This window comes from Nannospalax galili, unplaced genomic scaffold, assembly GCF_000622305.1.
Source record: "Nannospalax galili isolate Female #2095 unplaced genomic scaffold, S.galili_v1.0 scaffold199, whole genome shotgun sequence".
Lineage (NCBI taxonomy): Eukaryota > Metazoa > Chordata > Mammalia > Rodentia > Spalacidae > Nannospalax > Nannospalax galili.
In genome coordinates, this window is record NW_008343559.1 from 1,156,524 (window position 1) to 1,183,016 (window position 26,493).

Here is a 26,493-nt window from a genome sequence, read left to right on the forward strand (position 1 = left end):
TTACTCCATTTAAAATGATGTTGGCTGTGGGTTTGTTATATATGGCTTTAATTATGTTGAGGTATGTTCCCTCCAGTCCAATTCCCTCTAGGACTTTGAACATAAATGTATGTTGAATTTTGTCAAAGGCCTTCTCGGCATCTATTGAGATGACCATGTGGTTCTTGTCTTTGAGCCTATTTGTATGATTTATGACACTTACTTACTTACATGTATTGAACATCCCTGCATCTCTGGGATAAAGCCGACTTGATCATGGTGGATGATCTGTTTGATGTTTGTCTGTATGTGGTTTACAAGGATCTTGTTGAGAATTTTTCCATCTATGTTCATTAAGGATATGGGTCTATGGTTTTCTATTTTTGGTTGTATCCTTACCAGGCTTTGGTATGAGAGCGATCCTGGCTTCATAGAAGGCATTTGGAAGTTCTCCTTCCATTTCTATATTTTTGAATCAAGTAGTATTGGATGTAGATCTTCTTTAAATGTGCAATAGAATTCTGCTGTAAATCCATCTGGTCCTGGGCTTTTTTCAGTCGGGAGGTTTTGTATTACTGTTTCAATTTCTTTCTGTGTTATGGGTCTGTTTAAACTGTTAATCTCTTTTAGGTTTAGTTTTGTTAGTTCCCATGACTTTAGATAGCCATCCATTTCTTTTAGGTTTTCAAATTTAGTATCATATAGGTTTTTAAAGTATTCCCTTATAATGTTCTGTATCTTTCTGGTGTCTGTTTTGATGTTTCCCCTTTCATCTCCGATTTTGTTGATTGGCAGGTGCTCTGTCCTTCTTTTGGTTAACTGGTCTAGCGGTCTGTCATTCTTATTTATCTTTTCAAAGAACCAGCTCTTGGATTAGTTGATTCTTTGTATTATTTTCTGTGTTTCAATTTCATTAATTTCTACCCTGATTTTTGTTATTTCTTCTTGTCTGTTGGGTTTGGGTTTTGTTTGTTGTTGCTTTTCAAGTGTCTTGAGTTGCAACCTAATTTATTTGTGTTTTTTCCAATTTTTTGTACTACTTAGAGGCATAAACTTCCCTCTAAGGACCACTTTCAGAGTGTCCCAGTGTTTTTCTTGGTGTCGTATTGTCCTTTTCATTTAGTTCCAGGAATACTTTTATTTCTTTCTTAATTTCTCTTTTGATCCATTCATCATTCAGAAGTGTGTTATTTAATCTCCATGTGTTCATGTGGCGATTTGGGCTTCTTGGGGTGTTGATTGTAAGCTTACATTGTGGTCTGATAAAATGCATGGAATTATTTCAGTCCTTTTGTATTTGTTTAGGTTTGTTTTGTGCCCCAGTATATGGTCGATTTTGGAGACGGTTCTATGGGGATGCTGAGAAGAAAGTATGTCCTTTGGTGCTTGGGTGGAATACTTGGTAGATGTCTGTTAAGTCCATTTGATATATGGTATTGTTTAATTCAGATGTCTGTGAACTTCTGCCCTTTTGACCAACTAATGGAGACAGTGGGGTATTGAAGTCCCCTTCTGTTAATGAGTTTGTATTAATCTGGGTCTTAAAGTCCTGTAGTATTGTTTTTATGAAGTTGGGTGCACCAACGTTTGGTGAATATATGTTCATAACTGTAATATCTTCTTGGTTTGTTGTTCCTTTGATCAGAATGAAGTGACCCTCTTTATCTCTTCTGATTAGTTTGAGTTTAAAGTCTATTTTGTCAGATATTAGAATTGCAATGCCTGCTTTTTTCTTAGTACCATTTGCTTGGTATATTTTTTTCCATCCTTTCACTTTAAGATAGTGTCTGTCCTTGAAAGTGAGATGAGTTTCTTGCAGACAAGAAAATGATGAGTTTAGTTTCTTTTTCTTTTTTTTTTTTCGGTCTTTTTGAGGCAGGGTCTCCCTGTAGCCGCTCTAGGTGTACTGGAACTCACTATGTAGACCAAGGTGGCCTTGAACTCACAGAGATTCACCTGCCTCTGCCTCCCAAGTGCTGGGACTAAAGGCATGAGCCACCACGCCCAGCAAGGGTTTTGTTTCTCAGTCCATTCGCCTTGTCTTTGTCTTTTGACTGAGGAGTTAAATCCGTTAATATTTAAAGTTAGTAGTGAAAGATGAGTATTGAATCCTGTCATTTTTATTTCTGTTTACATTCTTGATATAGCTGTAGTTTTCCACAATTATACCTTCATTCAATTTTTTCCACAACCCCTTGGGTAAGTCATTCCTTTCTTCAGCTCTTCATATTGCTTCCAGAACTCTCTGAAGGGCTGGTTTTGTGGACATTAATTCCTTCAGCCTATTTATGTCATGGAAGATTTTTTTTTTCCCCTTCACCTATAATAGACATTTTGGCTGGGTATAGTAATCTGGGTTGGCATCTGTGGTCATTTAAAACTACGAATACTTTGGTTGTGGCTCTTCTGGCTTTCATGGTTTGCACTGAAAAGTCAGCTGTAATCCTAATGGGTTTTCCTTTATATGTGACTTGTTTCTCTTTTGCAGCTTTCAGTATTGTCTGTTTGTGTTGTAAGTATAGTGTTTTTACTATGATGTGCTGTGGAGATTTTCTTTTCTGGTCCTGTCTGTTTGGTGTTCTATATGCTTCTTGTATTTGTATGGGCATGTTGTTCTTTAATTTTTGGATATTTTCTTCCACAATTCTGTTGAAGATCTGGTCCATGCCAGTATCTTGGGATTCTTCTCCTTCCTGTATGCTTATGATTCGCAAGTTTGGTCTTTTTATGGTATCACTCAATTCCTGCATATTCCATTCTTGGGATTTCTTAAATTTTTCATAATCTTTGCTTGAGTGGTCTAGTTCATCCACTTTATCTTGCAGTCTTGATACTCTGTTTTCCATTTCATTCATTCTACTGGTGAGGCTTTCTCCTGTTGTTTCTAATTGGCTTACTGAGTGTTTCCCTTCCTTCTTCATTTCACCCTGAGCATTCAATATTTCTAACTCATTTCTAAATTCATTCGGTTTATCCCTATGTTTCTTCAGTTCTTTGATTTCTTTTTGTGCTCTTTAAATTCACTCAATTCTTCTATCTTGTTTATAATTGTTCTTTTGATTTCCATGTCCTGCATTATCTCTAGGGGGGATTTCATTGTACTCCTCTAGAGGACTATTGGTATTTGGTGGGGATATGTTATTTTGGTTTTAGTGGGCATATCTTGTCATGTGAATTTCTTTTGAAGTTTCCGATTCTTGTGTGAGACTCAAGCCTTCAAGTTTAGGTCCGCTTCTTTTTGTGAACTTCATGTGTCTTTGTGGTTTACTTTTCGGGCATGAAAAGCTGGTTCCTCTAAGCTTCGATTTCTCTCTTTTGATTTTATATTGGTGTGGGGACCTAAAAGCCCCACCTTGCATAGGTCCAAAAGGAAGTTACTAGGGGCTGGCCTGGCTTGCTTTGGATTACTTACAATAAATGAGTCCCAGCTTGACTAGGCTCCCCATTGCGTCTGAGTGTCCCCGGGTAATGGGTGTGGTGTGCGGCGTGCTTACTCATCCCCAATCCTCACCTTGTCGGGGGGTCACGGGTTTGAATCTCTGGCATATTGGAGTGGCCAGATTGCTTTTGTCTTCCGGAGTTTCCACAGAGGCCCAAGTCAGATGAGGATCAGATGCTCTCAGGCTTTCTGCTAAGGTCTCCCTCCAGGAACGATTTTTGCCTCAGGAATTTGGGGGTTGGACTGGCCTGGGAGCCAGGCCCAGGAAAGATGCTGGACTAGGGCAGCTGCTGTCTGTCCCACTCAGAGATGCAAAGGAAGATGGGGGCGGGAAGCAGCCCCAACGCCTCCTGGCAACTGCACTGAGGAGCTGGGTTGTTCTGGATGCAAATGATCTGGAAGAGGAAAGGTCAGTCCTGGTGTCCAGGAAAGAGGCTGGTGGGTGGTGCAGGCCCAGGGAAGCAGTGAGAGGTGAGGGTGGGGCCAGGCCCATATGGCTCCTGGGGACCCGAGAAGGAACTGAGTTGGTCTGGATGCAAAGGATCAGGAAGCAGTGGTGGTTCCCCAGGTGTCTGGGGCACCAAGAGAAGGAATGGGACAGGACCCAGGCTAGGAGGAGAGATGAGCAGGGGAGATGGGAGGGTGAGTGAGGCTGGGGGAGTAAAGGTGCATAGGGCGTGATGGACTTACCCTGGAGAGAGGCCTGTGGGTCATGGAGGCCCAGTGAAGCAGAGGGAGGTGAGGGCCGGGTCAGGCCCAGAAGCAGTGCTCCTGGGGACCTGAGAAGGAACTGAGTTTGTGTGGATGCACAGGATCAGGAAGCAGTGGTGGTTCCCCAGGTGCCTGGGGCACCAAGACAAGGCTTGGGACAGGACCCAGGCTAGGAGGAGAGACTGGCAGCGTTGATGGGAGGGTGAATGAGGCTGCGGGAGTCAAGGAGCGGAGGGTGTGATTGTTTTACCCCGAGAGAGAAGCCTGCTGTGTCGAAGACCGGTCTGCCGGTAGTCCAGACCCAGGGAATTTTTTATGTGTGTGTTTTTTCCCTACATGTATATATGTGCACCTTTGCATGCCTGTTGCTTTAAGGCCAAAAAGCGTGCTGGATCACCTGGAATTGGAGTTTAAAGATGGTTGTTAGCTGCTCTGTGGGTGCTGGGAACTGAACTGGGGTCCTCAGCAAGAGCATCAAGTGCTTTGTCATCTCTACAGCCCATAAACCTCTCTCCTTTGTAATTCACTAGCTTTTGATTGTGTTACTAGCGAAAGCATATAGACTAATACCCTTGGCTTTTGTTGGGTGTTTTTCTGAGCTTTTCCATCTTTTTTTGTGAGGTGTAATGCTTTAAATAGAGCTCAATGTAGTTCCTTGAAGTTCCTTATAAATAGTTTACCTGCGCTGGTAAGGTAGCTCATTGGGTAAAGGCACTTGTCTCCAAACTTGATAACCTGAATTCGGTCCCTGGAACTCACATGATACATAGAAACAACTCTCACAAGTTGTCCTCTGACCTTGAACATGAGCAAACATGTGCATGTATGGCGCGTGTCGCTTGACCCCCGGCGTGGTGTGTGCGGGCACCCTGGGGTCTCTGCCACACCTGGCTAATCCCGGCGTGAGTCTGGCTGCAGGCGATGTGGGGAGCGCGCCTGGGCTCCCGGGCGCACTCACTCTGGATGTGGCCCAGGGTCAGGTGTGCGTGCACTCTCCCGCCGTGGTTCTGGTCCCGCTGGCTAGCTAGCGGCTGGCGGGCCTGGCCGGCTGCGCCTCTCTGGAGACGGCAGGTGTAAAGACTTCTCTGATGCTGGCTGTAGCTGATAGCTACACACTTCTCTGGAGCGGAGAGCTTCTTCTGCTACTAGAGTATTATCTAGTCGGGATCCCGCCTCCATTACACCCTTGTGCCCTTCCTCAGGATTGCGGAGTTCTGGCCAGTGAACTCCACAGGGAAGAAGCACGGAGGCGGCGAAAGCTGGGGTATCCGTGGGTCGATAACGGAGAGTGCTGCTCTCTGGTGAGATCAGGTCGCTGGTAGTAAGACACAGGACTCAAGGCACGGCTTAGTCTGTGTTTACTGCTTTATTGTATCTCTGCTCCTTGCTGTCCAGCGCTCTGCTGATCCAGCTTTCTGGGACCCAATCTCCGGGTCTTTGACCTGATCTCCGACTATTAAGAGAAGACTAGCATATTTATATACCATGGGGGTAGTGGTAAAAGCTTTTAGATACTTTGTGAGATATTCTATTTACATGTGGAAGTGGGTTTCTGCTAGACTATTGTCTACCTGTAAAAATCACACACAGGAAGGCATGGTATGCATAGAGCCAAAGGCCATGTTTATGTCAAGGCATCTGTGGCGGCCACTTCAAAGGGAGAGACAGGAAAGATGCCAGAAAGCACCTTGCTATGAAAAGGAGCCCGCAGCACATTCCCCGAGCTGCATGAGCTGTCCGGTGTGAAGGGGCTTCGACTTTTGCATAACAGAGGTCTCCCAACATGCATGCACACATATATGATAAGTAAATAATCTTAAAAAGGTTTATTTGTGTATAGTTTTCTGATTTCCGTTTTGTGGCTCAGTGTCTTTTTTTTCCACACTCCTTTGTAGATGATAATGATGAAAAATGTTGTATTATTTACTTTGTTTTGCTGTGATAAAACACCATGATTAAAAATGACTTATAGTGTAATTTGGCTTATGGCTCCCGAGTGTTAGAATCCACAATGGCAGGGAGATATGGCAGTAAGTGGCAGGCATGAGTAGGAAGCTGAGACATCATATCTTTATCCACATGCAAAAAGCAACGAGAGCAAACTGGAAGTAGGGCAACAGTCTGAACTCTCAAAGCCCGCTCCCAGTGACATACTTCCTCCAGCAAGAGTACACACACAAAACTTGCCATATAGTACCACTCACTGAAGACCACTGTCCACGTACCTGAGCTTTTGGGAGACATTTCTCATTCAACACCACAAATGTGGCTGTAGCAAATCAGTTAATTAGTTTGGACCTTGATTTCCTCAACTTTAGGAGTTTGTTATAGTTACTGTTTATATTTTCTTGTGGTGCCTGGGAGTGAACATTGCTGAACATGCTATACCATTGAGTTACATCTATAGTTCCTAGAAATTGGAGCTTAAATGAGACAATTAAAAATACATTTACTTATTTAAGATCTATTTTTGTGTGTGTGTGTGTGTGTGTGTGTGTGTCTGTCTGTCTGTCTGTGAGTGTATGTGTCTGTGAGTGTATGTGAGATGCCTGACTTGTTTTGTGGGTGCTAGGATCCAGATTCCCATACTCACAATTCCATAGCAAGCCCTTCTCACTGCTGACCCATCTCTCCAGCCCCCTACATTTATTTAATTACTTACCTACTTATTTGTTTACTCATTTATTTTTTATATATTTGTGCATGTATGCACCCTGGTCCACATGTGGAAGTCAGAGGACAATCTGTTGGAGTCAGTTCTTTCCTTCTACCATGTTGGGGCTTCTGAGCTTCCTTCCTTCCTTCCTTCCTTCCTTCCTTCCTTCCTTCCTTCCCTCCTTCCCTCCCTCCCTCCCTTTCTCCTTCCCTTCCTTTCTATTCTTTTGAGACAGGGTCTCACTGTGTAGCTCTGGCTGTCTGGAGGAACTTGTTATTTACAGTAGGCTGATCTGGAACTCATAGAATTCCACGTGCCTCTGTCTCTCAAGTGCTAGGATTAAAGGCATGCTTCACCATGTCAGCTTCTGAGCTATCTTGTCAGCAAAGATGATGTTATTTTAATCATTTTTGGGGTTTTTTTTGGTGTGTGTGTGTGTGTGTGTGTGTGTGTGTGTGAAATTCTGCAGAATACAGGAAAAATGCAAGAAATCACTTAAAAGATACAGTCAGATTTAGCATATATTATTTGACCATGTTAGATCATCTTTAAATGTCCTCTGATAGAACCTAAACAAAGAGAAAATAAGTCTCAAATTATTAATGGAAACTCTGGCTTAATAGGGAGTACTGTTGGAATTGCAGGAGTTTTATAACTGGTTGAGACTAAGAATAAAGACTTAGAAACTGTGATGCAGACAGTGGTTAGAACCTTTGGATTGAGTTGTTTCTCTAGAGGAAATTGTTTGCAGGGAGGTGTGAAGAGGCGAAATGACAGAGAAGCAAAGAACATTAAAAAAGTTCATTCAGAGCTAGTGAGGAAGACTCTCACATTCCCAAAGCCAAGGGAGGGGTGAATGTAAAAAGCAATTTTTTATGCAATTGACAGTACTAGTGAGAATTTGCTTTTTAAAATAAAGATAAGGCAATTAATAGTTTTGTAATCAGAAGAGGCTGAAACAGCAGGGTAGATGTTTTTCTGTCCATTTCCATAGGTAGAGAACAGCCTTGTTTTTTTTTTTTGTTTTTTTTTTTCAGGATCTCCCTGTAGCCCCAGCTGTCCTGGAACTCACTATGTAGACCTTGAACTCACAGAGATCTGCTTGCCTCTGCCTCCCGAGTGCTGGGATTAAAGGCGTGCACCACCATGCCCAGAAAAGCCTTGCATTTTCCTGAAGTTGGCATGACATATTTGCCACAGACTTTGATGCCAGGCAAACTAGCCAGCTGTTCCTCCTGCTCAGTTGATTTGGATAAACAAGGCCTTATCCTCTGCTAGGAGTGGTGCTAGGGTGATGACTGTATGTCCTTTGAGGGGGTTTTCCCTCAAGGTTTTATATGTTTAGCAAAACATGAACCTCATGTAAAATTATACTGTATAGTTCATTCCAAACCAAAAAGATCAGTGTAGAATTCAGAGCAATTAATACAGCGCAGCAAAGTGGTTTCTGTGGCTATTTTTATCTTAAATCACCTGACCGGCACATTTAAATTCTGCATTGCATGAAGAAACACACACACACACACACACACACACACACACACAGTTTTAGTTGAATACTTTAGTAACGAAAAGTTCATTTAGTAAGTAGGGCATGGACTTTGACATTTCTGTGCCTACTATTTATGATATTAGTTTTTTTATATCAAAGCCCATATTTTCAGCCCCTCTTATACAGGAGGTTTATGTTTACAATAAAAGCTCTCATTCTTTTCCCTTTTCACTCACCAGTTCCTGTGGGTCTAATACTTGACATTCCCTCAAAATGGCATGCAGGTATTTATCACTGGTCTACATTTGCATGTTTCCAGGCACTTGATTGAGTTGGAGATCTCATGTAACAGTACAGCTTAGGCATCTAGGTACTCTGGACAAAGAAGCAGCATATGGGGAGCCTCATAGGTACTGTCCTTTCAGGTATTGGTACCACTGGAATGGTTAGCATTGAGAAGTGATAAAGGATGTTTTCCTGCTGTGTTATGATCCTTGACCTGTAGATGGAAAGCCTTTCATTTTTCCTGAAATTAAACCTTAGATGAACTTGATAGACAAGTAAATTAAGCAGTTAAGATTTTTCTATGGATTTAAATAGCTATCTAGTAGAAATCTGAGTAGTTCTCAGTTTTTTGCTATCACAAAAAAAGCTACTGTGAACCCTTATGTACAAGTTTTTGTGTATATACTGTTATTCACTCTTGGAGTGGATTTGTACATCATTTGTTATGCATATATGCATGTTCAACTTTCTAAGGAGCTTCCAAACTACCTTTTAAAGTAGCTGTTCCGATTATTTTGATTATTTTCAATGTGCCTCAGATTATTTTGTTATTATTAATATTATTTGCTATTTTTTTAGCACTTACATTGGAATTTGAGAAAGAAATGTTGATGGAATAGAGACGTTTTGTTCTCAGATTGTGAAAACTTATAAGATGGAAATAAATATATCCTATTTATATAATAGTTTCAGTTTGCATTTTCACTATCAGTGTATAAAAGCTTGTTTTTCTATATTCTTGTCAGTTACTACTCTGGTAAACCTTTTAGATTTTACCCATTTTAATACTATGTACTGATGGCTCATGGGCTGTTTTCAAAATGTGCTTGATTGTTAGATGTTATGGTTTGAACATGAAGTATCACCCACAGGCTCCTTTGTTTGAATACTTGGTTCCTAGGTGGTTATCACTGTTTTGGAAGATTGTGTTAACTTTAGAATGTGAATCACTTTTTGAAGTGGGTCACTGGAGGCAGGCCTTGAGGTTTTATAGTTATGCCCTGCTTCTTATCCCTCTCTGCCCTCTGCTTTCTGAACATAGACACAGAGTAACCAAATGTCTCATGTTGCTGCCACCCAGAGGACTATCCATTCTTAAAATGTAAGCCAAAATGAATCCTTCCTTCTTCATTTGCCTTTAGTAGATATTTTGTCACAGCTAAGAGACAGTAACTGATAACACCATCCCTTTATGTTCTATAGGAAAATACCCATTTATATCTTCTCATATTAAAAATTTTTGTGTTCTTGAGTTTTGAGGGCTGTGTATATATTATGGATAGACATGGTATAAAATAAAATTATGATTTCTAAATATTTTCCTTATCTGTGGTTTGTCTTTTCTTTAAATCGTATATGTTAGTAAATGGTGTTTATATATTAGCCTTCAACATTATCCTATTGAATTTTATTTTGTGATGTGGATAAATTACCTGGAAAGGGTTTAGTTCTTTCAAATATTTCTTTTAAGCTTTGTTAGATAGTATAAAAAGTGCATTTAGTCTTAAATTAATCCTTCCTGCCCGTTATAGTTGTTAAAAAGATTTGAAAATTTTAAATAAGTAATGTTACTCATTTATATATTTCTTTAGGAAAACTGAAGAGGGTTTTTTTTTCATAGTTATTTTGCTTATATAATGGACTTGCTTTTTTTTTTTGGTCTTTTTGAAGCAGGGTTTCCCTGTAGCCCCAGCTGTTCTGGAACTTACTATGTTGACCAGGCTGGCCTTGAACTCACAGAGATCCGTTTGCTTCTGCCTCCCTGGGACTACAGGTGTGTGACACCATACCTAGCTGAACTTGCTATTTTAAGCTAATAAATATCTTCTTGCCTCCATCTCTGGAGTACTGGGATCACAGGAGTGTGCCAGCATTTCTGGCCTATGTGTGTATTGTGACACTTTTCCTGGGGAGATGCACCACATATGTAACAAAACTTCCATTCATCCTAGAGAGGGAACTGATGACAGACCAAAGTAATGATTCTACCAAAGATCGAGTTGGTGACTCAGTGAGTTTATTGGGGTTTCTTATCTGGAGTGTGGGTGTGGGGTACTTACAGGAGCAGGAATGACTCAAAGGTAGCAGAGAAGCTGGAAAAGCCTATGCCAACTCAAAAGCTGCAACTCCAAGGTTTCTGTAGGGCTTGGCGGCAGCCTTGTAGGCTGAAGCCCTTCTTCAGGCAGCCTGTCTGCTCAGAGGCTCTTCTGTGCAGTTCCCCTGGTCAGACTGTCCTCCCTCAGTTGTTTACTGCTTCTCTAACTGTGGGGAAGGGACTGTGCATCTTGTTAAGCTTTAGCTTTCCCAAACATTTGAAGTTTGTTTACTTCCTGAATCCCATGAGCCTCCTTTTAGATTTCCTGAGTCTTAAGGCTGCTTTTCTCTGGGATGGAATGTTTCACCCTGGAGGAAATTAGACTGCTCAATGTGGTGCTGTGGATTGAACCTAGGGCTTCCTCCATGCTAGGCACACACTCTACCAACTGAGCCACCCCTCAACCCTAAAACTGTTTTGTTTCTATTCTGAGTTTAGTAAATATTGACAGGTCTAACTTATAAAAGCTCCTTAGGTGATTAGTAACTGAGGAGTATTGAGAAGCCCTGTGGTCAGCTTTTTCCAGGAACTGTTCTAAGCCCTGAGATGCCCGAGGATCTCCCAGAACAGAGCAGTCTGAGCTTGGGAGTTTGTTTTGTGGTCTAGCCTTATTTTATTTCTTTTTTTTTCTGCCGTGAGATACTTTTTTTTTTTTTGTCTCCTCAGACTTCTCCAAAACCCTGTCCAATAGGTCACAGAAATAAGTAAAGGAATAAACAAAGGAATGGCATAACTTCCAATGTGAGTGAACAGGCTATGGTGGACCTCTGATCTCATCTTATTCAGCATTTAGAGAATTTGGTGTTGTGTCTCTATATGTGCGCATATGCATGCTCATCTAATTTAAAAAGAAGTTTGTTATACTTCAGCATTTTGGAGTATTTTGTAGCAGTAGGTATAGTAAATTTAGTAGTTTAGTAATTTAATATCTCCATAAATTCATAGCGACCCAAAGCCTCAGATTATGACCATATTTAGACAAACTCTGTTGAGAATGGATCTAAGCTGAGGATTGCTTGGGGCCATCAGGCCATAGGGAGAGAAAAGAAAGAGCTGTAGCCCTCAGTGAGAGTTTAGTCTTGCTGATACCTGGACTCTTCAGAATTTTAGCCTCCAGAGGTGAAAAGTAGTTTCTTTTAAGCTACCCAGTGTGTGGTATTTTATTCTGGTAAATTTTTTTTTTCGGTCTTTTTGAGACAGGGTCTCCCTGTAGCCCCAGCTGTCCTGGAACTCACTATGTAGACCAGGCTGGCCTTGAACTCATAGAGATCCACCTGCCTCTGCCTCGAAAGTGCTGGGATTAAAGGCGTGTGCCACCATGCCTGGCTATTCTGGCATTTTTAAGAAACTAAAGAAGTCAAGTGTTCAGGACTTAAAGCACGTTGGGTGTATTTTAAGGTCATTTCCATGTGTGCCAGTTATAGTCTGGGAGGCTTATAAGATACAGTGCATGCCAGAAATTTAGAACAAGGCATAAGATTCTTGCTTTCTCCCCAAAGTCAAACTCTTCAGTCTTCGTCATCATAAAGGTGAAAGCTTATCTTTGGTTCTTGTCTTTCAATTTTCCTCTTTTATAGGCAATACTATTCAAGCTCCTAAACTGATGAGGACCTTGGTAGCCTCCCCTCCTATAATTTCCCATCTAGTCTTGTTTGAAGCAGTTCTGTGTTAGTTTCTTGAGAAGTTAATGTCTATTCCACATGATTTATGATACCTCCACTCAAAGTGTTCTCCATGATCTTCCTCCCAGCTCTCTCTGCTTATCCTTCCTATGTTGTCCAGGCTTTTCTGGCATCCAGTTGTAGATCTGTAAATTGAGTTATTTCACACTTTAAAAATTAGTTTTTTTGCTGAGAGGCTAGAGCGATGGCTCAGCAGTTAAGAGCACTGACTGCTCTTGCAGAGGACCTGGGTTCGGTTCCCAGCATTCACATGGCAGCTAACAACCATCCATAACTCCAGTTCCAGGGGATTCAACACCCTCTTCTGACCTCCATGGCACTGCACGACACGGGTTTACTTACTTCATGCAGGCAGTATATACATACACATAAAATAAAATTTAAAAATTTTTTTTTAAGATTTAATTTTTAATTTTTAACTTTATTCAGTATATTTGTGTGGGCTTATGTATGTAGGTTAGAGGACAACTTGCAAGAGTTGGTTCTCTCCTTCTAATGTGTGTTCTGGGGCCTGAGCTCAGATTGTCAGGCTTGGTGACGAGCACAACCTATTGAGCAATCTTTCCAGCCCGTTCTGCATGTTTAGAAAATACTCTGCTTCAGTTGCAGCATTCTCTATAAAATACGTGTGCGCTTTCTGATGCTCCTCTTTTCTCCATTAGGTTGTAAGTTCTGCTATACTTGTCTTTGTGTCCCCAGTGACTAATATAATTTCTCTGAGACAAATATGACTATGACTATCTTTTGCTTAAAAGTCTTCACTGACTTTCATTTACATACAGGATAAAATTCAAACCCCTTGTTTGGCATTTGGGGACTTTCTAATACACTATCATTTTAAACTCCTCTTGCCTTTTTTTTTTTTTTTTTTTTTTTTTTTTTTTTCTTTGAAAAGATTTATTAAAACATGCTGTGTCCTATGTAGATGTTTTAAAATATTCTCTTATATTTCTCTAAAGCCCTCCCCTTCTGTTTCATAACTAGTAAGGTCCTATTTGTCATCTCCAAATCAATTCAAGCTGGGTGTGGTGCATGCATTTAATCCCAGTACTTGTAAGACGGAGGTGGGCAGATCTGTGAGATTTAGGCCAGCTTGGTCTACATAGTAAAAAGTTCCAGACCCCCTGGGGCTAATGGGAGATCCTGGCTTAATAAAACTAAACCAACCAAACAAACAATAACAACAAAGACATTTGAACATTACTTTTCCCAACAGTCTTTCTAACTGACATAGTATTCAGAGAAAGTCTATAGAATCCTCTGTGCTACTACCTCTGTTATTTTTATTTGGTATCCTTTGGTATATGGTAAAAGTTTGTTTCCTTTGCAGTCTTTAAGTTCCAGTGATTTTATTTTCTACTTATTGTACTATTTGTAAAAGTTATTTAACTCTACTAAATCCTAGTTTTATAATCTTTAAAATATGGGCAGCCTTACTTAAATTATTTTCTTTCCTTTTCACTTTCTTCTCTTCTCTCCTTTCCATTCTATTCATCATGTTGTAAATCTTATTCATAGGTGGATGCTCTCCGATTGCGTTTGGAAGAGAAGGAAACCATGCTGAACAAAAAAACAAAACAAATTCAAGACATGGCTGAGGAAAAGGGGACACAAGCTGGAGAGATACATGACCTCAAGGACATGCTGGACGTGAAGGAACGGAAGGTTAATGTTCTTCAGAAGAAGGTGAGGTGCAGGTGTCTGTGCACAGTGGGCCTCCTCTATGTGCTTCCTTGTCCCTACCACTGTTAGGCCTGATTACAGTGGCAGCTCCTTTCCTGGTCTTCTGTTTAGATTTTTGCAAGGAGTAATTGGAACTATTGTTGCAGTAGGTAGATTGTTAAAACTGCTGTGCATTTAAAATGTTGAGCTCGCCGGGCGTGGTAGCATACACCTTTAATCCCAGCACTTGGGAGGCAGAGACAGGTGGATCCTCTGTGAATTCAAGGCCAGCCTGGTCTACAGAGTGAGTTCCAGGCAGCTGGACCTACAGGGAGACCCTGTCTCAAAAAGACAAAAAAAAAGTTGAGCTCAACAGTCTGAGGCCCTTTCAGCAATATTTCTCATGTTGTTTCTGAAAAATGTCTTATAAACTGCCATGGCGTTTGGCCAGATAAACCTCTATTCTCTTTAACTGGAACAGCAACAAATTAGCCTAGCACATGGACCATCTTTGATTAATTAGGTGACAATTAGCACGCTACTCTAATCAGCATATAATGCACACGTGGTCCTGCAAGGGCGTTAAGAAAACATGCTCTGTTGCACCACTGTTGGTGACATAGTAATGCGGCAGAGGAAGGAGGGCTTGCTTGCCTCCTTGACCATAATTATTGGAAACAGGCTAATTTGGACTAAAACCTACTAATAATTTTCCCATTTTTAGCTTTTCTAAAGGGTGCTTTTGAGGGTGGTAACAGTTATAAGACATGTTATTTATGATGCATTTCTGCTCAAATGATAGATTGGCATTATTTGACATTTTCCTAGTTGTCAAGGAATAACTTTCTTTGCTGGACTTCATTAAGATCCAACTTTTTATGTACAGTAGATCATGTTCTGTGTTTTCAGTTTATATTTACATTTCATTTGCTTTTTGTAATTATAAAATTTTGATCACTCTAAATTTTGTTAGTGGATGCTGATTTATTGTTTTAAAATTTTAGTGATATTTATCTTTCCACCCACACTGGTCACTTCTCTATGCCTCAGCTTGTATGTATAGAAGCAAGTATATATTACTAATCTATTTACATTTTTCTTGTATTCTTCCTGATACATGCATAATGTAAATACAAGCAAAAATGCTTGTCTGTATGTAAGTGTGCATGTGTGTTTTGACACAAATCTTGCCATTCCTCACTGCTGTTGCTTTCATTCCTTATGTTTTGAAATTCCTTCCAAGGGTCAGCAGTGTTGCTGCTCTATAGATGTTTTATTGTTTATTTAGTAAAGCTTCTACTGGGTGACGTGTAGTTTGCCTCAATCTTAGGTGAAGAATTATTGGCAGTTGATTACTGCTGGGTGAGGAAGAGCTGATCTCCTTAAAGGGAGGCACTGTAGATAGGCTGACTAGATCCCACTGGATGAACTGCACTGAAGGACATCTGGGATCATTAACTTTACATGATAGGCCTTAACACAAATAACAGAATATACGAATGCCAATGGGAGCGGGGGTGACAATGGGAGGGTGCCAAAGGGAAGGGGGTATAAAGATGATTTTATGTATGAAATACACAAAAATTCAAAAAAAAATTTTTTAAAACCCAAATTTTCTTTTACATTAAATAATGCAGCAATAACATTGTATATATTTGGCTTAAACTTTCATAAAGCATATATCTGGGGTCAGCTCCTTGAAGTAGAATTGCTGGGTAAAATGATAGCTTTTATAATTTTGATGAATTTCCTAAGTAGTCTTTAGAGATGTGGTACCAACTGTTTTCCCCCACCACTAATGTATAAAACTTTTGTTTCCCTGGTAAGTTTTTCCATAGTGTTTTATTAACCATTTTGCCTTTCTGCCATTCGATAATGAGAAGAGTGTGTTAGTATAGTTGTAGTTCTTTTGTTGCAAGCAAGATTTAACACAGTTTTATATTAAAGATCCTTTGTATTTCCATTTATGTAAATTGTCTGTTCATGGGCTTAATTACTTTTTTATTGATTTGTGGCAGTTATTTTTTCCAGTTAAAAATGAACACTTTTTTTTCTCAACAATTGGTTGTTTACTGTACATGTGTATGCATGAATGCCTGTGTAATCAGTTTTAAAAATTATAAAGCAAATATGGATTTTGTGACATACTTTAAGAGTTGTGTTTTAGAATGTCTTGTCTTGTTCTGTTTTTGTATTCAGTACCTCTGTTTTAAGTTTTGGTATTTCTTATATACATTAGTAAGTAATTCCTTGCATGGTACTTATTTTTTCTTCAATAATGTCTTGGTTATTTTTGGTTACCTGTTTCCTTGTGTGAAATTTAAAGTTTTTGTATCATCACCCACCCATAATTTTTTCTCTTGTAATTTCACTGTGATTGCTTAAAATTCAAAGAATATAATAATTTAGGATTATTATATAATTTGGCAAGATTATAGTATTTGTCCTGTGATCTTGAGTATTCCCAAGGAAAGTTTTAATATTTCCTTCATGTATAGATCTCAAACTTTGTATAGATTTATTAACTTTATCACTAGGTTTTCTTATGTAAATGGTGACTTTTTCATCATATTTTCTAAATACTAGCATATATGTATGTGTGTTTATACATATCTGTCTTGCATTTCTCTTTTAAAAATTATTTTACTTACTATTGAGGTGTGTGTATTGATAGATAAAAATGTTGGAGAGAGAGAGCGGGTGCGGATGGATGAGGCAGCGAGGCACAGATAGAATTCTCAGCGGGATACAGCTTTATTTCGCATGGGACACGTTTCCCTCGGGGAAGGGAAAGATGTCAGGGAAGGGAAGGGAAAGATGTCAGCCCACGGGATGTGAGCTGGGACTTTATATATGGGGGCTTTAGGGTGTAGAAAGGGGGAATGTTGGGGGGAAAAATCGGGGGGGGGGAAGCAGGAAAAGCAGGTAGGATTAGGGTCTGGAAGTGTTTATTTTTTCCCTCTTAAGATAAGAGAAAAGCTGTTGTGATAAACAACTTCTAAAATCTCTGGTTAACAGGTAGAATCTGCTTATCTTATCTTTGGAGATCAGAGGAAAGGCAGGCTGCTTCTCAGCAGAGTTTGTTTCCCTTGACTTCAAAGGTCAAGGTGCTTATCAGCTCAGTTCCCTTTTTCGGGCTCCAAAGTCTGTAGGTCCCTGTTGGGGAGTGGGGGAAGCTGCTGCTGTTTGGAACCCTAATATGTATGATGGGGATAGGAACATGCCATAGTATCCATAGAGGTCAAAGGACAACTTTGTGGAGTTAGCTCTCTCCTTCCACCTTTATGTGGGTTCCAGGGGTTCAAACTGGGATTGTCAGGCTGGTATGGCAAGCACCTTTCTTTGCTGAGCCATCTTGTCCGCCCTCTATTAGTTTTGTTCTTGAGTCACCATACTGAATTGTTGTAAGATTTGAAACGACATCTTAGTTGATTCCTTTGGTCTTTTCAAAGACATGGTTATATCATCTTTTTTGTTGGTTTGTTTCTGAGACAGGGTCTCACTATTTAGCCCCAGGTAGCCTGGAACTCACTATGTAGACCATTCCAAGATGGCCTTAATTCTCACAATGATCCACCTGCCTCTGCCTCCCTAGTTTTGGGATTAAAATTGTGTGCCACCATGTCAGCAATGATTTTAATATCTTTAGTGTTCATATGTACTTCGTTGCTTTCTATTTCCTTTTTTTGGATATCAGTGCATTGTAACCCATGCTAACTTGTAGTAATGGACATCTTAATGCTTGTACCTAATATAGATGAGAGTGCTTTTAGCTTTCTCCCAGTGAAGTTTAATGCTTGATTTGGGGTTAGAATTGATAGATAGATCATGTTAAGATAATTTTCACCAAAAAAAAAAAAAAAATCAGTTAAAAAAAATCAATGATATGTCAATGGATTTTTTTTTTTAATCACACAGGCCCTTTAGCAACCATAAAAGTAGACTGATTATTTTTTCTTTCTACCTTTTGATACTTATAAGTAATAGACTTCATAAATAGTTTTTAATTTCTGATATGCTTTGTCATTGTGAATTGTTTTCCTATTATATTTACCATCTATTCACTTTATTTTATTTTTTGCTTTTTGAGACAGTGCCATGTAGCCCATGTTGAACTCAAACTCATATTTATCCAAGAATGACTTTGAACTTGTGATTTAAAAAACAAATAACAGTTAAATGCCAAAATATACGAAGTGAAATTAAAGCTCTGTTTCCCAGCCTTGAACCTCTTAGTTCAATTCCATAAAGATAATAATTCTTAATAGTTCTTTGGGCAGACTTATATAAGTTTCTCTGCCTACACAAGCATATTGTATGCTACAGAACTTGAAATTATAGGGGATTTTTTTTTGAGATAGGTTCATTAAATTTTATTTTGTTAAACTACTATGAATTTAAGATCTTTGAAAATCTTTAGACTTTTGATTTGATTGTTTAAGCTATCTTCAATTCATGCCTTCTCTGTTCATAAGCATACATGATAGTTTGAGTGAAAAATATTGAAGAGACCTCAAAAAAGACTTTGGTAGTGTTTTGTAAATAGCCGCTGATCAAATGTGGTATATTTATGAGAAACAATTCTAAAACCTTTTTGTTTTCTGTAGGTTTTTTGTTGTTTTTGTTTGAAAGTAGAATATTTTGCATTCTACTTGTTTGAAAGTAGAAAGCTCATTTTGTTTTCTGTAGAACATTTTTTTGTTTGCTAGCCCAGTGTGTTTATAAGGCTAACATTTTAGTGAATTCATGTTCCTATCTGTCCTGCTTTTGTCTTTTATTCAAACCCTTATACCTCTGTTTCTAAAATCTCTGTTAGTTGCAGAGATCAGCCTGTAAAATTCCTTCTTAAAATGATCCCAGAGGGGGTGGAAAAATGGTTCAGCGGTTAAGAGCACTAGCTGCTCTTGAAAAGGACCTGGCTTTGATTCCCAGCACCCACGTGGCAGTCAACAGCCATCCCTAACTCCAGTTCCAGGGGCTCCAATGCCCTCTTCTCATCTTTGTGGACATTTCATGACACATGTGCGCTTATGTACATATGCAGGCAATATACTCGTATACATAAAATAAAATTTAAAAAACTTTTAAAAAATGATACTAGAATAGTAAACCATACACTAACTCCCTCTGCCCCGAGCACTACCAGCTACACGTGTTTCCTAGCTTTCCAGAAGTATGCGTATTTGTATGGCGTAGAGTAGTCTTTTGCTTTTCCTTCTTATAGTGCCACTAAGTTCTTTTATAGTCACGGAGTCAAAACTATTCTAACAGAATTTCTGGTCTTCCTAATCTTTTTAGATTGTTCTGTCCTCCTTGTTCATACCTTTAGTATAGGCTATTCCTCTGAATTGTAGGCACTGTGCCAAGCACCAAGACAATTAGAGTTGGCGTCTGCTCTCAAGAACCCTAAGACTATGAGGATGAAATAAATTATAATATGTATGTTGTACAATGGAGGAAAAAAATTTCTTTTTAAGATTTGGCCTATGTGAATTGAGTCTCAGGAAGTCTAAGTGTTGAGTCTTTCCAGATAAGGTAATGTGGGACGTTGTAAGCTGAAGGAGAAGTGAATAGAAGTCTTCTGGAGTATTCCTTTCCTTTGTGTCCTACCTGACAATTTCATTTCTGTTCTTCAGACACTTTATAATATGTAGTATAGTTTTTTGCATGTGTTTATTGTTTAGTGTGTATAGGTGTGTGGGTGCATGCTTGCCATGGCACCCAAGTAGAGGTTGGAGGACAACTTGTGGGAGTTAGTTCTCTCCTTCCAAAAATACCTGTGGATTTCAGGTATTGAACTCAGGTCATGAGGCTTGGTAACAATCACCTTTGTGCACTGAGTCATCTTGACAACATTTTGTAATATATACTCTAAAAATTTCAGTTACAACTTTGTGAATAATATAAACTCTGAAATTACCTAGCCTATGGGAAAATAACACCTAATTCTCACATAATGAGTTTGACGTCAGTGAATATAACCATCTTTATTGTCCTGTTAGACTATTTAGGAAACAAATATAATTTAGTTTTCTTTCAATTAACTCTGAGCATTTTCAGTCAAAAATATGAGAAACTTGTCTGGAGTAAGCTAGTACAGTCACGCTTTTCAGGAGGCTTTAGGTTTCCCTGCGGAGATCTATGTACATTGCTGTTTGAGTCATATCCTATCCCATGAGCAGGAATATGACGGTGCTCTCCACTGTCATCCTGTTCTTTGGTATTTGAGTTCTTTGGTCAGGAGTACTGAGAAATAATTGGTACTTGGACATAGTGATGACTGTAGTAACAACCAGGATTTTAGTCTCTTGACTGGGCTGTCGTGGCTCTGCCTGGCTGTACTGCTCATTCGTAGTCTCTCAGCTCCTTGTGTAGTGTTCAGCTTTGTGTGCACTAGTATAAGCCTGTGCTCAGAGATTGAAGTGGGCAAAAGCAAATGGCCAGGCACCATGCACAATGGGATTAGTATTGGGCCCCTGCTTCCCAGGATTCTCCTCAAAAGGAGGTTGGTGTTTTTTTGAGATTTGGGCATCAAATCAGATTGTCAGGCCTTTCTGCAAGTGCCTCTATCCTTTGAGCCATCTTGCCAGCCCTGAGACGGTTTCTATGTTGCTAAGTGCATATGATAATTTTTCTTAAGATGTCTTAGCATTCAGAGAACTTTTGCTTTTGTCATTATCAGTACAGCTATTCAGTATCCATCTGGAATTCAAGAAAGTGTAGGATACCCCTGGAGCTGGAGTTGCATGTGGTTGTAAGCTGCCCAACATGGGTGCTGGGAGCCAAACTTGGTCCTTTACAAGAGCAGGAAGCAATCTTAACCACTGAACATCTCTCCAGCCCCTTAAGCTTTTCCTTTAAATTGGGAGAATATTAGACCCGTTTTTTGGTAACCTTTCTATTTTATGGAATAGTAAATAATTAAGTCAATTTCCACATCTTAGTTCTTGAGTATATGAGCTATAATGTTTGCATATCCACAGGTAGACTATGTTTAAGTTATCCAGCCTCCTATTGCTATATTTTTTTTTCCCCATCTTTGTTATTGTTACAAATAATGCAGTGAAGTTTTTCTTTTGGAAACTAAGCATAGTGTTTTGATTTAATTATTTAAAATCATACTAGGGTCAGGGCTGGAGAAATGGCTCAGCAGCTCAGCAGTTAAGAGCACTGGCTCCTCTTGCAGAGGACCCAGGTTCAATTCCCATACCCCATAATGGCTAATAGCTTTCGTAACCCCAGTTGTAGAGGATCTGATGCCCTCTTCTGACTTCTGCCAGCATTGCATGACATGGGTGCACCTACTTACATTTAGGCATTACATTTTTATTTATACATAAAATAAAAATAATACTAGGGTCTTATTAGGTCTGAGATAATTTTGTCTGTGTAGTTATTATAATTAGAAAACTTAAAGCAGTGGTTCACACAGATAATATGAACTGAGGTCCTAAATGCAGTCTCACCATTGCTCTGCCTCAGAAAGATTCCCAGTGTAGATTGATTTAACATGTCTTCTTTATTATTTTTATTTTATGAATATGAGTGTTATGCCTGCATGTAGGTAAGTGCACCCTGTTAGGGTCCGTGACTCGGTGAGTCTCTTCTGGAGAACAAATGCACGAGTATGGAGATGCAAAAATCAAGCAGAGTTTTACTAAACCAGCTAGCTGGGGCCGATCGTCCTTTCAGGACACGCAGGTCTGGTTAGAGCAATCGACCCTGAGACAATTTTAGGTAAAGATTATATAGGCTTCCACAACCGTTACACAAAAGCCCGCATTTATACAGCCAATAGTTTCAAAGCAAGCATTTCACAAACCAATAACTTTAAAATAAGAAAAATGTTACAAATCCCTTCAGGTGTCTCAATCAGGGAGAGATGGTTGGTATGTGCCTGGTACGACTCTTTCTTGTTATCTTGTGTAAGCAGACATGACATGACACAGAACAGGTCAGGCTCCGGGGGCTGTAGCACTTTGGGCTTGCCCCTATCTCCGGATGCCTGTGTCTCCAGTTGAGTTAATTGGTTACAAGCAGTAAATTCAAACAAGTAAATTCAAGCAGTAAATTCAGGCAAGCAGTATATTCAAACAAACAGTAAATTCCTCTTTCCCTAACACACCCGTGTTGTGCAATGTCCGCGGAGGACAGAAGAATCTGTTGGATCCCTTGGAACTGCAGTTACGGACAGTTGTTAGCTGCCATGTGGGTGCTGGGATTCTTCTGCAAGAACAACCTGTGATCTTTTTCTTTTTTTTTTCTTTTTGTAGCCGCTGGTGGTGCTGGGTGGGGCCAATTCACAACCAGTGTTCTTAACCGCTGAGCCATCTCTCTAGCCCCTTAACATATCTTCTTTAATTCGTTCAACATGCTGTGCAAATTTTTAATATATACTTATAGGATGTAAAAAAAAGAATTTGAACTATTTCCATAATTGTTTCCCAGAAGACCTTGACTGGCAGTGATTTTGGTCTTGCTAACTTTTTTGCTTCATTTTATCCAGTTCATTTAATATAAGAGGTCTAGTAATACAGAGTTCTGTACCATGTGCAAGTCTGTCAGGAAGCTTTCCTTCCCTGCAATTAAAATCTATTTTGAGCTGTAGATTCTGATTAGATTTTCTTGAGGGATATGCTGACATTTCCTGTATATAGTAGCCCCTCTTCCCACAGTTTCACTTTTGGTAGTTTTAGTTACCTGCACCCAACTGTGGTCTAAAAATGCTCAATGAAAAATTCCAGAAGGATAGAACTAACAAATTTAAAATTGTGAACCATTCTTCAGAGTGTGATAAATTTTACACTGTCCCATTCCATTTTGTGTAGAGCATGCTAGTTACTTAGGAGCTCCCCAGCCATTGTCAGATACAGTGTCTCTCAGATCACTTATGGTTCTGAGTAGCTCTTTTTATTTTCCCTAGACCAAGAAAGAAAGGAAAGGAGCATGTGTTATTTTTTTGGGGGGGGGGGTCTTTTTGAGATAGGGTCTCCCTGTAGCCCCAGCTGTCCTGGAACTCACTATGTAGACCAGGCTGGCCTTGAACTCACAGAGATCCGCCTGCCTCTGCCTCCCAAGTGCTGGGATTAAAGGCGTGCACCACCACGCCTGGCCCTGTTCTGAGTAACTCTTATTTTACTTCTAATGACCCCAAAGCACAAGAATAGTGATTCTGTAGATTTTATTACAGTATATGGTAATGTTCTGCTTAATTTTTGTTATTAATCTCTTATTATATCTAACTTATAAATTAAACTTTGTCATAGATGTGTGTGTATGGGGAATAAACACAGTACCATATACAGGTATGGAAACCCAGATTAAGTTTATGCAGCCTTGACTGTTCTTGAAATCATGACAGTCTCTTGCCTTTGCCTTCCCTGTGCTGGGATTGCAAATTTGCATCACCATACCTGCTGCAAATTGAGTTTAATAGCTGTATTTAGAGTGTATTGTTTTTGTTGTTCTTGTACTTTCTAATAACTAGAACCATTATTGAGTAAATAAAATTTAGAGGCCAAAGTAAATAGACTGGATAAAACCTGTGCTTTTTGGTATATTACAGTTGTGTCTTATTATATCTTCTGAGACTGTAGGGAGACAGAAGTTAGGTTTCTTACACTTTAACAAAGAAAAATTCACTATCTGTCTGTGCCAACTTATGACCAGTTCACCCAGACTGTACTTCTACCATTAATATTGAGAAATATTAATAAAAAAAAGGCCTTTCTGGCCGATTGTCTTAATACAGTAAATTTAATGTTGCTTAAAAGCTTGTTTCTTTAAGTGGTGCTCAAGTGACCCAGACAATCAGAAGAAGTGTTTTGCAATTTCTTTTTTGGTAGAACTGTGTCCTAGAGGAAGTCTCTCCTACTCAGTCATTAGAGCCTCCGAGGCAGAGCACTCCCTTCCACTTGAATAGAAATAAATCGTTCATATTGAAACATGATAGTTCCTGACAACTGAGCAATGCCTTTAACCCAAAGCAAAAGATGTCGATAAGTCTGTGCCAGTGTGGAATTGGTCTGCAGGTAGTGAAGTCAGCATGTGGCATTGCATTTAGCTTTAGTAGTTTCAGTTTTTCTCTTTATAAAATACAAATTAGGCAGTGAGAAGACAGCCTTTGAATAATATAGTAAATATTTTATTTCCAACTTCAAATTGCTATGATTAGAGAGGTCGTTTTATGGAATGTTTTGTTTCTCAAAGTAGCTAATTTTAAAATACTGCTTTTTAAATTCACCAGTGTTAAATAGTCTCTTTAGAATAAACTCCAGTTCATTTGATCCTCCCAAAATTTTATTCTTGCAGAAGTTTGGTACATGTTTAAATAGGTACTTAGTAATTTCCGTCTATATTGATTACACCTTTAAAAAGCCCATGAGGGCTCAGTGGGTGAGGGTACGTGCCTGAGGACCTCAGTTCAGTCCCCAGAATCCAAAGAAAGAACCAATTCCTGCAAGTTGTTTTCTAACTGCCACAGGCATCCAGTGCTGTGCCTGCATCCCCCAATGAATAAATAAATGTAAAAAAACAGACACATCCATGGGGTTATAAAAGGTACCATCTTCTGCAGCAGTTGCTGAACTTTCATTTTATTTTAAAAATTATTTGTATATGTGTATCTCTCTCTATGTATTTGACTCCACAGATGCAGATGGAGGCCAGAGAAGGCTTTTGATCCCTTGGAGATAGAGTTAAGTTGGTTGTAAGCCACCCCATATGGGTGCTGGGAGTGGAACTCAGGTCCTCTGCAAGAGCAGGAAGAATTCTTAGCCCTAGGGCCACTTCTCCAGTCCAGATTTGTTAGCTTTTAGTTTTAAATGAAGTTTTGGGGGCTGAGGATGTAGCTCAGTTGGGAGACTACTTGCCTAGCATGTGTGAAGCTCAGGGTTTGATCCCTAGCACTATTTAAAACCTGGCATCACCTGTAATCCCTGGACTAGGGAGATATAAACAGAATGATCAGAAGTTCAGTGTCATCCTTGGCTACATAGCAAGTTTGACAACTGTATGGAGCATGTTGGTTGCTGGTTGCAAGTTAAAGAAAGAAAATACTTGTTATTAAAATTAACAGAAAATCTTTCCAGATAGTAGTTTTGTCTTATCTGTAAGGATGTGCTTCCAAGAACTACTGTGAGTCTTCAAACTGCAGGTAGTACCTAGTCCCATATATATGGATTTTTTCATAATTTATGAATTAGGCTTAGTTAGAGATTGTGGCAATTAGATCATGCTTTACTCTAAAAACAGTGGTTTTGAGGCTGTTCTTGAACTGAGTGACGCCATTTTACAAAACTTCATTTCACTCCATTTTGAGAACAATTGCTGAGACAGAATCATTCTACATCTTGTTTGTGCACATAAGCAGCCACCATATGTTTGGCATAAACTATGGTATAATCAGTTTCAGGGCTGAAGTCCCAGCTGTGGCAGCCCCAGCAAGAGGGTTTCAGCCACCCAACTCCGGTTAATGAGATGAATAATAGCCAAAAGCAAAGAGGTTTAGAGAGTTGGGAAGGGAAACAAACCAGGATCCAGTGACCGAGTTCATCCTTAAGGTACTGAAAAAGTGGGGCAAGAGGCATATATAATTAAGCAATCCTGGTCAAGGTGTAGTCTGATGAATCATTGTCTCAGTTCTGGTTCTAAAAGTTGGTTCAAAGTAGTAGTTACTGGTGTCATTGCTTCTCTTTAGGGGTGTGAGTTTATCTCAGTTTTGGTCTGCATGAGATTCTTTCTAATAAAATCAAAGGAAGACCGATGACTTCATTTGCAAGGAACTGTGTTGTTAAAATGTGATTAGAACTCTTATTGGCTCCAAAAAGACTGGAACCCATTTCAGGCATTTCAGGGATTCATCTGTATGATTATTTCTTTGTTGAAGAATGAAAATTGAAGCCTGGTTTCTTCTTCTCAACTTGACAAACCTCTTTGTTTGGTTCTTGCTGTACCTATGGGGTTCCTATTCACTCTAGAGAAGGCCTTGTTGGATCTCAGGTTCTTTTGTAGTTTCTTTCTTGACATGAATTTATGTGGTTACCTGAATATAGTGTATGGGAGTCTCTTTAAAGTTCTTTGCCACAACCATGAGATTTATGTAACTGAAGTGGACAGGCCATTTCTGGGCTTGAAAACCTCTAATTACTCCTAGCTCTCTAGAATAAAATCTCCTTAGGAGGCCAATAAGTCCATCTATAGCTTAGCTTCAGCTTTGCAATGTGGTCCTCTCTTCTCATCTCATATCATACAATAAAAGTGGATTTCTTCATTTTTCTTGAATCATTAGTACCTGGCATGCTATAGGGAAATCAATAATTGTCTACCACCATACTACCCTGAACATACATGTCTGAGCTTGTTTGATTTTAGAATCTAAGCAGGTCAGGCCTGGTTAGTACTTTGATGGGAGAAATCAGTTTTTCTTTGAGTAAATGAATGCATAGAAATGTGCATGTAGAAATGAAAGGCCACAGTGAGTTTATTTGAAAA

General features: G+C 39.4%; 1 protein-coding gene across 11 annotated transcripts in view; it reads left to right on the forward strand.

Moving 5' to 3' along the window:
* Nucleotides 1-26,493, forward strand: part of Erc1 (ELKS/RAB6-interacting/CAST family member 1) — a 537,557-nt gene that overhangs the window by 175,712 nt on the left and 335,352 nt on the right. For all 11 annotated transcript variants that reach the window (XM_008839745.3, XM_029566790.1, XM_008839744.3 and 8 more), the window contains one exon: nt 13,858-14,025. In XM_008839745.3, the coding sequence (XP_008837967.1) occupies nt 13,858-14,025 (168 nt within the window). The remainder of the gene's footprint in view (nt 1-13,857; nt 14,026-26,493) is intronic.